At 39.8% G+C, this 15828-nt stretch overlaps 1 protein-coding gene across 4 annotated transcripts in view; it reads right to left on the bottom strand.

The window, feature by feature from the left end:
- TRAPPC10 (trafficking protein particle complex subunit 10) overlaps positions 1-15828 on the bottom strand; it is a 118494-nt gene that overhangs the window by 60260 nt on the left and 42406 nt on the right. For all 4 annotated transcript variants that reach the window (XM_077119129.1, XM_077119130.1, XM_077119132.1 and 1 more), the window contains one exon: positions 2104-2300. In XM_077119129.1, the coding sequence (XP_076975244.1) occupies positions 2104-2300 (197 nt within the window). The remainder of the gene's footprint in view (positions 1-2103; positions 2301-15828) is intronic.

The following is a 15828-nucleotide window of genomic DNA, read 5'->3' as shown; positions in this document are numbered from 1 at the left end:
GCCCGCTCTTCAATTTGGCAATACTTACCAAAGGCCTGAAAAAAACGTCTAAAACCTTTTACAAAGCAATTTCCCGTTTAGGAATTTATCCTAGGGAAACAATTAAGGGTGTACATAACATCTGAACTTGAAAACTGTTCATAATATTGTCATTTGGGATTAAAAAAACAACAACAATAACCTTTAAGTCTATCAGAGGATTGTATAAAAAACTTGACATGTTACTACAATGGAGTATTAGATACTAGCAAGAATGGTAAAGAAATATATTTGTCGTTTGTGGGAAAATGTTTATAATATATTAAGTGGAAAAAGCAATTTAAAAACGTGATATATTATATGCTATTTTAAAATAGATTCTATACACATGCAGAAAAATATCTGGAAAGATACATATCCAACACTAAGAATTGATATCCATTTTATTTTTTCTCATTACCTTTTTATAATAATTCTACAGTGAAAATGTAATATTTATATTAAAAAAATTTCATAAGTAAAAAAACAGCAAGCCACTTTGGGGCCAATTATTCCAGTATTTTCAAAGGTCAAAAGTGACACTATTTAATAAAACAAGCGTTAATACAGATTCTACTAAATCGAAATTTATGAAAATATGATCTAGTTTATTCACATTAAAGAGATACAGATTTATTAAAGCTAGCTCAGCAAATTAACACACATCAAATTAACAAATAACAAAAATCAAAACAATAGCAGGTTTGACCTATTTAAGACTAAATGTTTAAAAACTTGCGTAAACGCACACTTTCTCTGATTAAAGCTCCCAGGCTGGTTGGTTTGGGTGTCCAGCCCGACCCTAACATTTCACTATGCAGTGCTTGTCCACTCTCTGCCCCATCCTGAAACACAGCGCTCTTCCTACAGGCTTGGTGGCCGCCCATCTACCCTTCTACACTAAACGCATCAGTGCACCTTCACCTTAGAGAAAGGAGGGCACTCAGCTACAGGGCAGCCTGCTAAAATTTTAAAGTGATACCCATGGATAACTAATTTATGAATAATAGACCTTAAAGGGAAAAAAATCTCCAACTCAGATTTATCCAAACTATAAACCAATTCAGCATCAAATCGGCCTGCGCCCAGCACTGTGGGAACGTGAGAAAAGCTTCGGGACCCTCCCCTGCAGAACCAGCCACTCGCAGGGTTGACATGGACGCACAACCAGGGTCCTGGGCCTGTCTGCCTGGCACTCCACCCTGCCCTGCAATCCTAGCCCAGCCCCCGCTTTCTCAGGAAAGTCCTCCTGAGTAGCCCATGTGTCCCCGCCCTTGCAGGCTCAGGCAGCTCCCGGGAGCTCCCCACCTCAGTCCTTCCCGCCGTGGCGGCCACAGGCACGGTGACTGGGTGGTGAAGAGCACCCGCCTCTGCGGGCAGCCCTCACCGCTGCTGCTAGCAGCCCCATGCTGAACCCGGGCAGGGATTGTGCTTTGCTCTCTTGGGATTCTCTGGGGCCCGGTACACAGAGGGCCCCTGTAAATGCTGGGTAACCGGAAAGGCCACACCGTGAGACAGTGAGCGAGCACTAAGGGGAGAGCTTGGGCACAAGCAAGGAAACGCCGGAGAGGAGAGCAAGTCCACTGGAGCAGACAGACCCTCAGCACCCCCAGGTTCCTTCTTACAGCTTTCAAAGGGGATTAAGCCAACATTTTATAAGGTTTGGTCTAAGGACCTCTTAATAGATATTAAGTTAAACAAACAAAACACAAGATTCCACAGTGTAAAATGTGTAAGGAAACCCGCTCTATGCAAGGAATGCAAGGCTTCTCAAAGCCTCACATATGCATGCCCACGTCTATGACATTTCCCATGATCACCTGACAATGGAACCGTTTCATTCCAAGTGACCCACTTGGGATCAAGCTTTGGCTGAAGCTGCAAAAAACTTAAAAAATGTCCACAGTTCTTCACTGGCCAGATGAGGCACTCCATGAGGAGGGAGCAAGCTGTCTTTCTAGCACCTCCAATGCGTTCTAAAGGTCATGGAAGAACTAGTCAGTAAATATTAAGTTTTACATGGAAGCCAGTAATCGCTATAATCCAAATATTAGCCAAATGAGGTAAAATTAAAGATACACTTACCTGTCACTCTGTTTATTACAAAAATCATTTCTTATTTTGTCCACAATAGAAGTTCGGGGAAGGATGTTGGTTTTATTTTTTTTCTTGGCATCATTTTCAACTACCACTATTAACCAGTCCACAGAGCTATGGGCTTTCAGAATATTCTGCCATTTGGTGAGGTCATCTTTTACTGTAGCTTTATACACTTCAGTATCCTAAAATAAATAAGTCATTGTGAACAAGTTAATCAATGCCCTCTAGCTTATATGGCAAAAATGTGTGTACTGAGAGAGAACTCTGTGGCCATGATGTGCTCAAGGGCCAGCACCAGGGTGAGGACACCGAATGAAGAGACCAGCCCGTCACCATGGGCCCTGGGTATGCTGTGACAGGCTCCGTGCCAAGCCTGTAAGCACAATCGCAAAACACTCACAACACAGAGGATGTGTGACCAGGCTGATTTCACAGACGAAGAAACAGAGGGTCAGAAATCCAAGCAAGATACCCACAGTGAGTCTGTTACACAAGTTAAGACTTCACAACACAGGTCTGTCCATTTCCACAGTCTCTGAGTGCAAGCGCTAAATTAATGCAATCCTGTCCGGGCGACATTCCCTAACCCTGGGAGACGACTCAGCTCTATCCATTCCAGGAAGCCCAAAGGGCAGTAGCTGAGCAGGGCTGCCTGAGCAGTTCGGACTCAGCTCGTGGCTAGTTCCCCAGAACTACGCCAACCCCAGGGCACAGAGTTGGCAGCCTAAGAGGAAAACCCCGGAGAGGAGGGAGCCTAGAGCACCTTCAAAGCTATCCTAAACCACAAGAACCAACAGGGGAGCAGGGTGTAGCACAAAAAAATCAACTCTGCTTCTGACTCAGAGCCCCAAAGACCCTCCTGCCAAAGAAAACCATCTCTCCTGCCGGAAGTCAATGAGGCTAGCTCCAATGTACTTCCAAGGCCCTTCGCATTTCAGAGAGAATCAGAAAAACCAACTTTATCTGTTATTTGCAACTTTATAATTGGCCTTTCGCTTCTGAAATCCATTTACACAGAGAGTAAAAACCCAAACTCAAGAAACTTAATTCACTTCAAAATTAGGCATTTAAAAACCTTTTGAAATGATAACGAGTTTAAACAACAGATTTTACTTCATAAAAATTAAAAAGTTTTATGCAAAAAAGAAAACCTCAAAATTAATTAAAGGGAAAAATAGGGCTGAAGGAAATGCCACCCTCAGAATCCAAATCCCTCCACACATCCTCCCCCCCCAAAACAAGGAGCACAAATAAACCCACACGTGACCTACAGCTTCTCTATTAAGACTCAGAGACTACCATGAACTTCTAAATATCTGTAGGAAAGAAAGAAACCCCAAATCCCAACAGAGCTCCTGCTGTATGCCAGTGAACAGGGGAGAGATGGGAAAGAAAGGCTTAAGGGACTCCCAGAAAAAGAAAGGAGAATGCAGAGGAAGCACAAACAAAATCACCCCCAAGTCCATGATCAAGTGCCAAGACACCGATGACAGACCTGGGACCTGGGACCTCACAGCACTGGATACAGGAAGGGCTTGGACGTAAGTGGGGACAGACTGTGGCAGCTTTGGAGAAGCAGCACTTCTGCGACAGAATCAGACTGCTAAGGTGATCTCCTTGGAAGTGTGGCAAGAAGGAAAAGCAAGAGTGAAGAGGGTAAATTAAATATCCAGTAGAAACAAAAGAAAAACAAGACACACCAACACTCCCTCCTCCTATCCACCAGCTCCCACTAAAGGAACCACACTCCGCTATATCTTCTGATGGCCATTCACAAAATGCCTCGGGATAGGGGAAAAACAAAAACAACTCAAACCAACTCCTTAAAAAGCTATCATTAAAAAGAAAAGGAAAATGAGAAACATAACATTTCAGTTGATGAAAACTCTCTCCATAACATCCACCCATGAAGTGAAAGGAAATTGTAACATAACAATCTGAACTGAATTAAATATCCTCAAACATATGAGGAAATAATAATCACCCTAGAATTAGAAATGTCAAAACTAAAAATAGAAATGGCCAAAAAAAGTGGAAAAATACAATAAAAATTAATCATACTCAGAAAAGAAATTGAAGAAATATGAATACTAAATTAAAGGATGACCAAAGAGAATTAAATGCAAACACAACTTTAGTAAGGACTGAAGAAAGGCAGGAAAACAACTGAGAGAACAAAAATTTGAGACAAAGAAGTAAAAATGGACAGAGAGTAACGGGTGAAGTGTAAGAGTCAGTGAAAGTCCATCAAACTTAAAACAAAACAAAACCTTTCTGAAAATAAGATAAAAATCCCTCAGGAACATCAAGCAAAAAGAGCTAATCATCACAAGGAGAAAAAATTTAGACTAGCACCAAACTTTGATGGAGGTCACACAAAGCAAAACAACAACAGAGCAACATTTTCTAAGACATTCAGTAAAGGAAAATACAAGCCAGGGACTTCCTATTCCGGCCCAGCACCCTCAAGCACCAGCCCCCAGAAGCCCTCTCGGCAGACACAAGCCTTCCCTGGACCCGGCACACGTGCTCCTTTACGCACTGCCTGCCTGCGCGGGCTGTGTGCGGTCAGGGCAGAGCCACGTCGCCGTGGCTGAGATCACCCGGCCACAAGAGCTACGACGTTCACTACTGGGCCCTTTACAAGACAAGTCTGCCCCCACCCCACCCCACCCCACCCACTTCAGAAATAGAGTTCTAAATACGAGAGAACTAAAGCAGGCTACTAGAAGGTGTACTTCATTCAAATAAGAGATAACCAGGGAAGCTTCTGCGAAAGGATGAGTCGGTGGTTGACATTTAACATAACTGTAAAACCAAAACTGAAGCCCAGGGGGGTGGATGTGAATATCACATACTTACACATGTATGTGAGTGTCACATGTCTGACAACAAAAAAGGGGTGGGGGAGGAGAAACAGGGAAAGGAGTCACGGGCTGCTGCAGAGGTCAGTGGGAGTCAGAGGGTAAGGGGGTATCAGAGGCCAGCATCTGAATTTGTCAGCCCAGACAAGGTTAAAAAGCAACAAAAGGGACAGCAAGGGCACTGTCAACATAAGCACAGAAGTAGGGATTAGAACAGACATGCAAATCTTCAAAAATATCAAAAGTAGGCTTTAGAATGCAAATGAGACATACTAAAGAGACAAACAAAATACAAACAATACACAAGCAATATAAAATAATATGCAGCACAAAGGAGAAAACACATATCTAAAAATGTCACTGGTGTAACTTATCTATTAAAAGAAAAAAATTTACAAATCGACTCACAAAGGAAAAACAAATGCTAACTAAATAGAAGAGAAACATGTAAAACATAGTGATTTTAACAACTGGGTGGGTCACAATGGCTCAGCAGGCAGAGTTTGCCTGCCAAGTTGAAGACCTGGGTTTGATTCACGTTGCCTGCCCATGCAAAAAAAAAAAAAGACTAACAAAGGATGGGCAAAGATATAACGGGTAAGGAAAAACAATAAGATGATGCAATTTGCATACATGACATCTCATTCTAAAATTTAAATGGAAGAGAAAATGTATAAAAGCCAAGAAATTTATTTCAGAAAGACACTTATAAATACATATTACAAAAATGTAAGAGTTAAAAGTGTGGTATTGGCACAAAATAGACAACAATTGACAGAAACAAAGTATGCAGACTATTGTACATATAGTACAGTGGTTTAAAATGAAGGTAATATTCCAATAAGAGGGGAAAAGATTATTATGAAATATAGTGTGGGGCTAATCTGTTATTCATTTAGTTGGTAAAATCAGACTTTCAAACACCACAGTTCCTATCATACACAAAAGTAATTTGAAGCTATACAGATTTACGTATAACACAAATGCAAAAAGCAAAATTTAATATTAAAATATAGGAGAAAAGCAGTTATCATTTTCCAGTAGATAAGTACTTCCTAAACAAGATATAATATCCAGACACTAGTGTTATAAAATAACATATTTCACTCCATGAAATTTTAAAACTCTGTGCAAGAAAGTAGAATTCAGACCACGCCAAGGAGGGACAGTTCACAATGCTAACGCCACATCTTATGTTGGAGAAGTCACCCTCCTATTTGAAAATCCTACAAGTATTCCCACTGACATCAGGACACAGCCTGAAGTCCAATGTTTCCACTGCTCTTTAACGTTGCCTTAGACAAGAGAAAACAATTTGAGGTTTAAGAACGGAAAAAGAAGTAAACCTATTCTATATGCAGATGACAGATAGGAATCCAGACAGCCCTAGATTTTTGTCATTAAAACTAACTCAAGCACTGAGCCAGAAAGCTCCAAAATACATGAGGCAAACAATGAAAAGAGAAATAGACACATCTACCACAATACTTGGAGACTTCAATTCCACACTCTCATCAATGGACAGAACATCTAGACAGAGGATCAATAAAGAAACAGAGAATTTGAATAATACAATAAATGAGCTAGATTTAACAGACATTTATAGAATATTACACACACAACAGCAGGATACACCTTTTTCTCAAGTTCTCATGGATCATTCTCAAGGATAGACTATATGCTAGGTCACAAAGCAAGTCTCAATACATTTAAAAAGGTTGAAATCATACAAAACACTATCTCAGATCATAAAGGAATAAAGTTGGAAATCCATAATAGGCAAAATGCCAGAAAATTCACAAATATGTGGAGGCTCAACAACACACTCTTAAACAACCAGTGGGTCAAGGAAGAAATTACAGGAAAAAACTACAAGAGAAATCAGTAAATATCTCGACGCAAATGAAAATGAAAACATAACATATCAAAACTTCTGGGATAAGTTCAGGAACAAGACAAGGATGTCCACTATCACCACTGTTATTCAACATTGTGTTGGAAGTTCTAGCCAGAGCAATCAGACAACAAAAAGAAATACAAGGCATCAAAACTGGAAAGGAAGAAGTAAAACTATCACTGTTTGCAGATGATATGATACTATATGTCGAAAACCCTGAAAAATCCACAGCAAAACTACTAGAGCTAATAAACGAGTACAGCAAAGTGGCAGGTTACAAGATCAACATTCAAAAATCTGTAGGGTTTCTATACACTAGCAATAAACAATCTGAGGGGGAAATTAAGAAATGAATTCCATTTACAATTGCAACTAAAAGAATAAAATACTTAGGAATAAATTTAACTAAAGAGACAAAAGACCTATAAAAAGAAAATTGTTAAAAGAAATCACAGAAGACCTAAACAGATGGAAGGGCAAACTGTGTTCATGGATTAGAAGACTAAATATAGTTAAGAAGTCAATTCTACCTAAATTAATTTACAGATTCAATGCAATATCAATTAAAATCCAAAAAACTCACTTTTCAGAAATAGAAAAACCAATAACCAAATTTATCTGGAAGGGCAGGGTGCCCTGAATAGCTAAAAGTATTCGGAGAAAAAAAAATGAAGTCGGCGGTCTCACGCTACCTGACTTTAAGGCATATTACGAAGCTACAGTGGTCAAAAACAGCATGGTACTGGCATAAAGATAGACATAATGACCAACGGAATAGAATAGAGTGTTCAGATATAGACCCTCTCATTTATGGACAACTGATCATTGATAAGGCAGTCAAACCAACTCACCAGGGACAGAACAGTATCTTCAATAAATGGTGCCTACAGAACTAGATATCCATACGCAAAAGAATGAAAGAGGACCCATATCTCACACCCTATACAAAAGTTAATTCAAAATGGATCAAAGACCTACATTAGATCTAAAACCATAAAACTGTTAGAAGAAAACGCAGGGAAATATCTTATAAATCTTTATACTAGGAGGTGGCTTCCTAGACCTTACATCCAAAGCAAGAGCACTGAAGAAAGAAAGAAATGGGAACTCCAAAAAATTTAACTTTTGCACATCGAAGAACTTCATCAAGAAAGCAAAAAGAGGCGCGGCGCCCACGCCCCGCAGCAGCCAACCCACCCGCCCTCCTTCTCCCCTTTCTCCGCCGGCCCGCCGTGCGGCGCCCACGCCCCGCAGCAGCCGAGCCGCCCGCCCTCCTTCCCCCTCTCTTTCTCCGCCGGCCCGCCCGCCCTCCTTCTCCCCTCTTCCCCCTCCTGCTCCGGCGGCTCTCCAACCACCACGGTGCCCTCTTCCGCCTTCACCGACTCCTCCACCACCAGCCTCGACAGCCTTGCCGCCCTCACCTTTCCTCCTCCAGAACAGCTACTGGGGGAGTGGAGACAATACAGAGCAGCTCCCGGAGCCACGACGGAGATCAAAGGGACAGCGTACCCCATCCTGGAACGGCTGACTGTCTGGGAGAACCAGCTCCGGTGAGAACACCGAGGGACGCGGGCTTTCCTGGGCGGGACGGCAAGCGGCCGGAGTCCCTCCCTTCCTCCTTCCCAGGCCAGCTACAGAATTGGGCAGGCGGTCCCCTCAGGCCGCGGCGGCTGGCGTCCCCACCATGCGAGGCCCCCCGGACCAACTGAAACAGTTGGGTCAGAAATCTCAAGACTGCGGAGAACGGTGATCAGGGGGTCCCTTCCAAACACGTGACTCCTCGGTCCGCCTGGAAACAGTGCACTCTCCCGGGCTGCGACAGCTGGCGCCCTTCCGCCACGCTTGGCGCCCCGGGCCGAATAGGAAATTTGGTCGGGCGCTCTCACGTGCTGCGGCAGCCGGCGACCCTCCCCGCGTTCGGACCCCCGGGCCGGCTGGCACTCTTCCAAGACGCTTCGGCTGCCAAACCTCCCCTACGGCGAGAGTTTTCCAGAGTTAAAGGACCCACAGCAACTTTTACTGGTGGAATCCACAGACAAACATGTGCCACGAGCGCCACCTACTGGGCAGGATAAGAAAAACAGAACCCAGAGATTTCAGAGAAAAATCTTACAACCTGTGGGGTTCAACACTCAGGGAAATCTGACTAAATGCCCAGATGCCAGCAGAAGATAACGGATCACGCTCAGAAAATTGAAAATATGGCCCAGTCAAAGGAACAAACCAATAGTTCAAATAAGATACATGAGCTGAGACAACTAATGCTGAATATACGAACAGAAATGGAAAAACTCTTCAAAAACGAAATCAATAAATTGAGGGAGGACATGAAGAAGACATGGGCTGAACAAAAAGAAGAAATAGAAAAACTGAAAAAACAAATCACAGAGCTTATGGAAGTGAAGGATAAAGTAGAAAAGATGGAAAAAACAATGGATACCTACAATGATAGATTTAAAGAGACAGAAGATAGAATTAGTGATTTGGAGGATACAACATCTGAATTCCAAAAAGAAACAGAAACTATCCGGAAAAGAATGGAAAAATTCGAACAGGGTATCAGGGAACTCAAGGACAATATGAACCGCACAAATATACGTGTTGTGGGTGTCCCAGAAGGAGAAGAGAAGGGAAAAGGAGGAGAAAAACTAATGGAAGAAATTATCACTGAAAATTTCCCAACTCTTACGAAAGACCTAAAATTACAGATCCAAGAAGTGCAGCGCACCCCAAAGAGATTAGACCCAAATAGGCGTTCCCCAAGACACTTATTAGTTAGAATGTCAGAGGTCAAAGAGAAAGAGAGGATCTTGAAAGCAGCGAGAGAGAAGCAATCCATCACATACAAGGGAAACCCAATAAGACTATGTGTAGATTTCTCAGCAGAAACCATGGAAGCTAGAAGACAGTGGGATGATATATTTAAATTACTAAAACAGAAAAACTGCCAACCAAGACTCCTATATCCAGCAAAATTGTCCTTCAAAAATGAGGGAGAAATTAAAACATTCTCAGACAAAAAGTCACTGAGAGAATTTGTGACCAAGAGACCAGCTCTGCAAGAAATACTAAAGGGAGCACTAGAGTCAGATACAAAAAGACAGAAGACAGAGATATGGAGAAGAGTGTAGAAAGAAGGAAAGCTAGATATGATATATATAATACAAAAGACAAAATGGTAGAGGAAAATATTATCCAAACAGTAATAACTCTAAATGTTAATGGACTGAACTCCCCAATCAAAAGACATAGACTGGCAGAATGGATTAAAAAACAGGATCCTTCTATATGCTGTCTACAGGAAACGCATCTTAGACCCAAAGATAAATATAGGTTGAAAGTGAGAGGTTGGGAAAAGATATTTCATGCAAATAACAACCAGAAAAGAGCAGGAGTGGCTATACTAATATCCAACAAATTAGACTTCAAATGTAAAACAGTTAAAAGAGACAAAGAAGGACACTATATGCTAATAAAAGGAACAATTAAACAAGAAGACATAACAATCATAAATATTTATGCACCGAACCAGAATGCCCCAAAATACGTGAGGAATACACTGCAAACACTGAAAAGGGAAATAGACACATATACCATAATAGTTGGAGACTTCAATTCACCACTCTCATCAATGGACAGAACATCTAGACAAAGGATCAATAAAGAAATAGAGAATCTGAATATTACTATAAATGAGCTAGACTTAACAGACATCTATAGGACATTTCATCCCACAACAGCAGGATACACCTTTTTTTCAAGTGTTCATGGATCATTCTCAAAGATAGACCATATGCTGGGTCACAAAGCAAGTCTTAACAAATTTAAAAAGATTGAAATCATACACAACACTTTCTCGGATCATAAAGGAATGAAGTTGGAAATCAATAATAGGCGGAGTGCCAGAAAATTCACAAATACATGGAGGCTCAACAACACACTCTTAAACAACAAGTGGGTCAAAGAAGAAATTGCAAGAGAAATTAGTAAATACCTAGAGGCGAATGAAAATGAAAACACAACATATCAAAACTTATGGGACGCAGCAAAGGCAGTGCTAAGAGGGAAATTTATTGCCCTAAATGCCTTTATCAGAAAAGAAGAAAAGGCAAAAATGCAGGAATTAACTGTCCACTTGGAAGAACTGGAGAAAGAACAGCAAACTAATCCCAAAGCAAGCAAAAGGAAAGAAATAACAAAGATTAGAGCAGAAATAAATGAAATTGAAAACAATAGAGAAAATCAATAAGACCAGAAGTTGGTTCTATGAGAAAATCAATAAGATTGATGGGCCCTTAGCAAGATTGACAAAAAGAAGAAGAGAGAGGATGCAAATAAATAAGATCAGAAATGGAAGAGGAAACATAACTACTGACCTCACAGAAATAAAGGAGGTAATAACAGGATACTATGAACAACTTTACGCTAATAAATACAACAATTTAGAGGAAATGGACGGGTTCCTGGAAAGACATGAACAACCAACTTTGACTCAAGAAGACATAGATGATCTCAACAAACCAATCACAAGTAAAGAAATTGAATTAGTCATTCAAAAGCTCCCTAAAAAGAAAAGTCCAGGACCAGACGGCTTCACATGTGAATTCTATCAAACATTCCAGAAAGAATAAGTACCAACTCTCCTCAAACTCTTCAAAAAAAATCGAAGTGGAGGGAAAACTACCTAATTCATTCTATGAAGCCAACATCACCCTCATACCAAAACCAGGCAAAGATATTACAAAAAAAGAAAACTACAGACCAATCTCTCTAACGAATACAGATGCAAAAATTCTCAATAAAATTCTAGCAAATCGTATCCAACAACACATTAAAAGAATTATACATCATGACCAAGTAGGATTCATCCCAGCTATGCAAGGATGGTTCAACATAAGAAAATCAATTAATGTAATACACCACATCAACAAATCAAAGCAGAAAAATCACATGATCATCTCAATTGATGGAGAGAAGGCATTTGACAAGATTCAACATCCTTTCCTGTTGAAAACACTTCAAAAGATAGGAATACAAGGGAACGTCCTTAAAATGATAGAGGAAATATATGAAAAACCCACAGCTAATATCATCCTCAATGGGGAAAAATTGAAAACTTTCCCCCTAAGATCAGGAACAAGACAAGGATGTCCACTATCACCACTATTATTCAACATTGTGTTGGAGGTTCTAGCCAGAGCAATTAGACAAGAAAAAGAAATACAAGGCATCAAAATTGGAAAGGAAGAAGTAAAACTATCACTGTTTGCAGACGATATGATACTATACGTCGAAAACCCGGAAAAATCCACAACAAAACTACTAGAGCTAATAAATGAGTACAGCAAAGTAGCAGGTTACAAGATCAACATTCAAAAATCTGTAGCATTTCTATACACTAGCAATGAACAAGCTGAGGGGGAAATCAAGAAACGAATCCCATTTACAACTGCAACTAAAATAATAGAATACCTAGGAATAAATTTAACCAAAGAGACAAAAAACACCTATATAAAGAAAACTACAAAAAACTGCTAAAAGAAATCACAGAAGACCTAAATAGATGGAAGGGCATACCGTGTTCATGGATTGGAAGACTAAATACAGTGAAGATGTCAATCCTACCTAAATTGATTTACAGATTCAATGCAATACCAATCAAAATCCCAACAACTTATTTTTCAGAAATAGAAAAACCAATAAGCAAATTTATCTGGAAGGGCAAGGTGCCCCAAATTGCTAAAAACATCTTCAGGAAAAAAAACGAAGCTGGAGGTCTTGCACTGCCTGACTTTAAGCCATATTATGAAGCCACAGTGGTCAAAACAGCATGGTATTGGCATAAAGATAGATATATCAACCAATGGAATTTAATTGAGTGCTCAGATATAGACCCTCTCATCTATGGACATTTGATCTTTGATAAGGCAGTCAAGCCAACTCACCTGGGACAGAACAGTCTCTTCAATAAATGATGCCTAAAGAACTGGATATCCATATGCAAAAGAATGAAAGAAGACCCATATCTCACACCCTACACAAAAGTTAACTCAAAATGGATCAAAGATCTAAACATTAGGTCTAAGACCATAAAACAGTTAGAGGAAAATGTAGGGAGATATCTTATGAATCTTACAATTGGAGGCAGTTTTATGGACCTTAAACCTAAAGCAAGAGCACTGAAGAAGGAAATAAATAAATGGGAGCTCCTCAAAATTAAACACTTTTGTGCATCAAAGAACTTCATTAAGAAAGTAGAAAGACAGCTTACACAATGGGAGACAATATTTGGAAATCACATATCAGATAAAGGTCTAGTATCCAGAATTTATAAAGAGATTGTTCAACTCAACAACAAAAAGACAGCCAACCCAATTACAAAATGGGAAAAAGACTTGAATAGACACCTCTCAGAAGAGGAAATACAAATGGCCAAAAGGCACATGAAGAGATGCTCAACGTCCCTGGCCATTAGAGAAATGCAAATCAAAACCACAATGAGATATCATCTCACACCCACCAGAATGGCCATTATCAACAAAACAGAAAATGACAAGTGCTGGAGAGGATGCGGTGAAAGAGGCACACTTATCCACTGTTGGTGGGAATGTCAAATGGTGCAACCACTGTGGAAGGCAGTTTGGCGGTTCCTCAAAAAGCTGAATATAGAATTGCCACACGACCCAGCAATACCATTGCTGGGAATCTACTCAAAGGAATTAAGGGCAAAAACTCAAACGGACATTTGTACACCAATGTTTATAGCAGCATTATTTACAATTGCAAAGAGATGGAAACAGCCAAAATGTCCATCAACAGACGAGTGGCTAAACAAACTGTGGTATATACATACGATGGAATATCATGCAGCTTTAAGACAGGATAAACTTATGAAGCATGTAATAACATGGATGGACCTAGAGAACATTATGCTGAGTGAGTCTAGCCAAAAACTAAAAGACAAATACTGTATGCTCCCAATGATGTGAATCGACATTCAAGAATAAACTTGGAATACGTCATTGGTAACAGAGTCCAGCAGGAGTTAGAAACAGGGTAAGATAATGGGTATTTGGAGCTGATGGGATACAGACTGTGCAACAGGACTAGATACAGAAACTCAAAAATGGACAGCACAATAATACCTAATTGTAAAGTAATCATGTTAAAACACTGAATGAAGCTGCATCCGAGCTATAGGTTTTTGTTTTGTTTTGTTTTGTTTTGTTTTTACTATTATTACTTTTATTTTTTTCTCTATATTAACATTCTATATCTTTTTCGGTTGTGTTGCTAGTTCTTCTAAACCAATGCAAATGTACTAAGAAACGATGACCATGCATCTATGTGATGATGTTAAGAATTACTGATTGCATATGTAGAATGGTATGATTTCTAAATGTTGGGTTAATTTCTTTTTTTCCGTTAATTAATAAAAAAAAAAAAGAGAGAGAGACTGAAGAGACAATGACTATTAAATATAATCCATGATCCCGGACTGGACCTAATAATGAAGGGACAAATGAAAAACTGGAATATAGACTGTATTCTTTATATGAGTATTAATTTTCTTGAATTGGATCACTGCATGTAAGGTGGTTACACAAGTGAATATCCTTGTTCTTAGGAAGTGTACATGGCAGTGAAAGGAGCCACAACACTGTGTTAACAGAGCATGATGTATCCAACCTACTCTCAATTGTTTAGAAAAAGACAGACAGAAACAGAATGCTATACCAAATGTGGCAAAATGTTAAATAGTTGATAATCTGGGTAGAGGTACGCTAGAGTACTCTATTATTATTATTAGGTTTTTCTTGATATGCTGTATGACGGGGTCACATTTCATTATTTTAACAAATGAGTATCCCGTTATTGCAGTACCATTTGTTGAATTTTTGTTTGGTTGGTTGGGTTTTGTTTGTTCTGCTTATTTTTTTTTGTTTTTGTTTTTTGGGGGGAGGGCATGCATGGACTGGGAATTGAACCCAGTCTCCTGCATGGCAGGTGAGAATTCTACCACTGAACTACCCTTGCACCTACTCTGTATTATTTTTAAATTATTGTTGGAACTCTAGTGGCCTCTCTCTCTAAGCCAAACTCTGGAGTGAAACCAATACCCACCCCCCTACATGGGAAATGACGTCCAGAGCTGCAAGCAGCATGGAAGATGACTCCTAGGGATGAGCCTGGCTCTGGTACCATGGGATCAACAATGCCTACCTGACCAAAAGGGGGAAAAGAAATGTAATAAAATAAGGCATCAGTGACTAAGAGATTTCAAATAGAGTCAAGAGGCTATTCTGGTGGTTATACAAGTTTCAGTTAGACACTGTTAATTGTCATGGTATACCAACCCCCAACCAACATGATTCCTGTAAATCCTAAAGAAGATCCAGGGCCCTATCTAAGACTCTATAAAAAGTTTCACTCACTAAGTTTATTTTTCACAAACCTAAAACTTCTAGATGGTCCCTAGGTCAGATAAGCCCTGAAACCCAGAGAGACCAGTCTCTCCCCGAATATCAACCAGTTGCATCCCCTATTCCATAATGTCAAAACCCCTTTTCCACATGAAGAAATTAGAAGGGTCACTGCCCAAATATCCCTAAAGATTGGGAGAGGATCAAAGGAGAAGGAGGAGCTGTAACAGAGAAGATAGGATATAACAAATAAGTATGACTACTGAATCATTATATTGATATTTCTTTTTCGTCTAGTGTCTTCGAGCAGCTAGAAGGAAACTCCTGAAATTGTGGAACTGCAACTCCTACTATACACTGAAATTTGTTCTATTACTTGTTAAAATTTACTGCTTTTTTGTATATGTTATATTTCAACAATAAAAAAAGTTTAAAAAAAAAGTAATGGGAGGCAGAAGATCTTCCAATTGCTACTAAAAGAGAAAAAAAAAATATTGTTGCAATTCTCCCACAAGTCTGAAATTAT

The sequence above is a fragment of the Tamandua tetradactyla genome, chromosome 10 (genome assembly GCF_023851605.1).
Source record: "Tamandua tetradactyla isolate mTamTet1 chromosome 10, mTamTet1.pri, whole genome shotgun sequence".
Lineage (NCBI taxonomy): Eukaryota > Metazoa > Chordata > Mammalia > Pilosa > Myrmecophagidae > Tamandua > Tamandua tetradactyla.
This window is presented reverse-complemented; position numbering and strand designations above follow the sequence as displayed.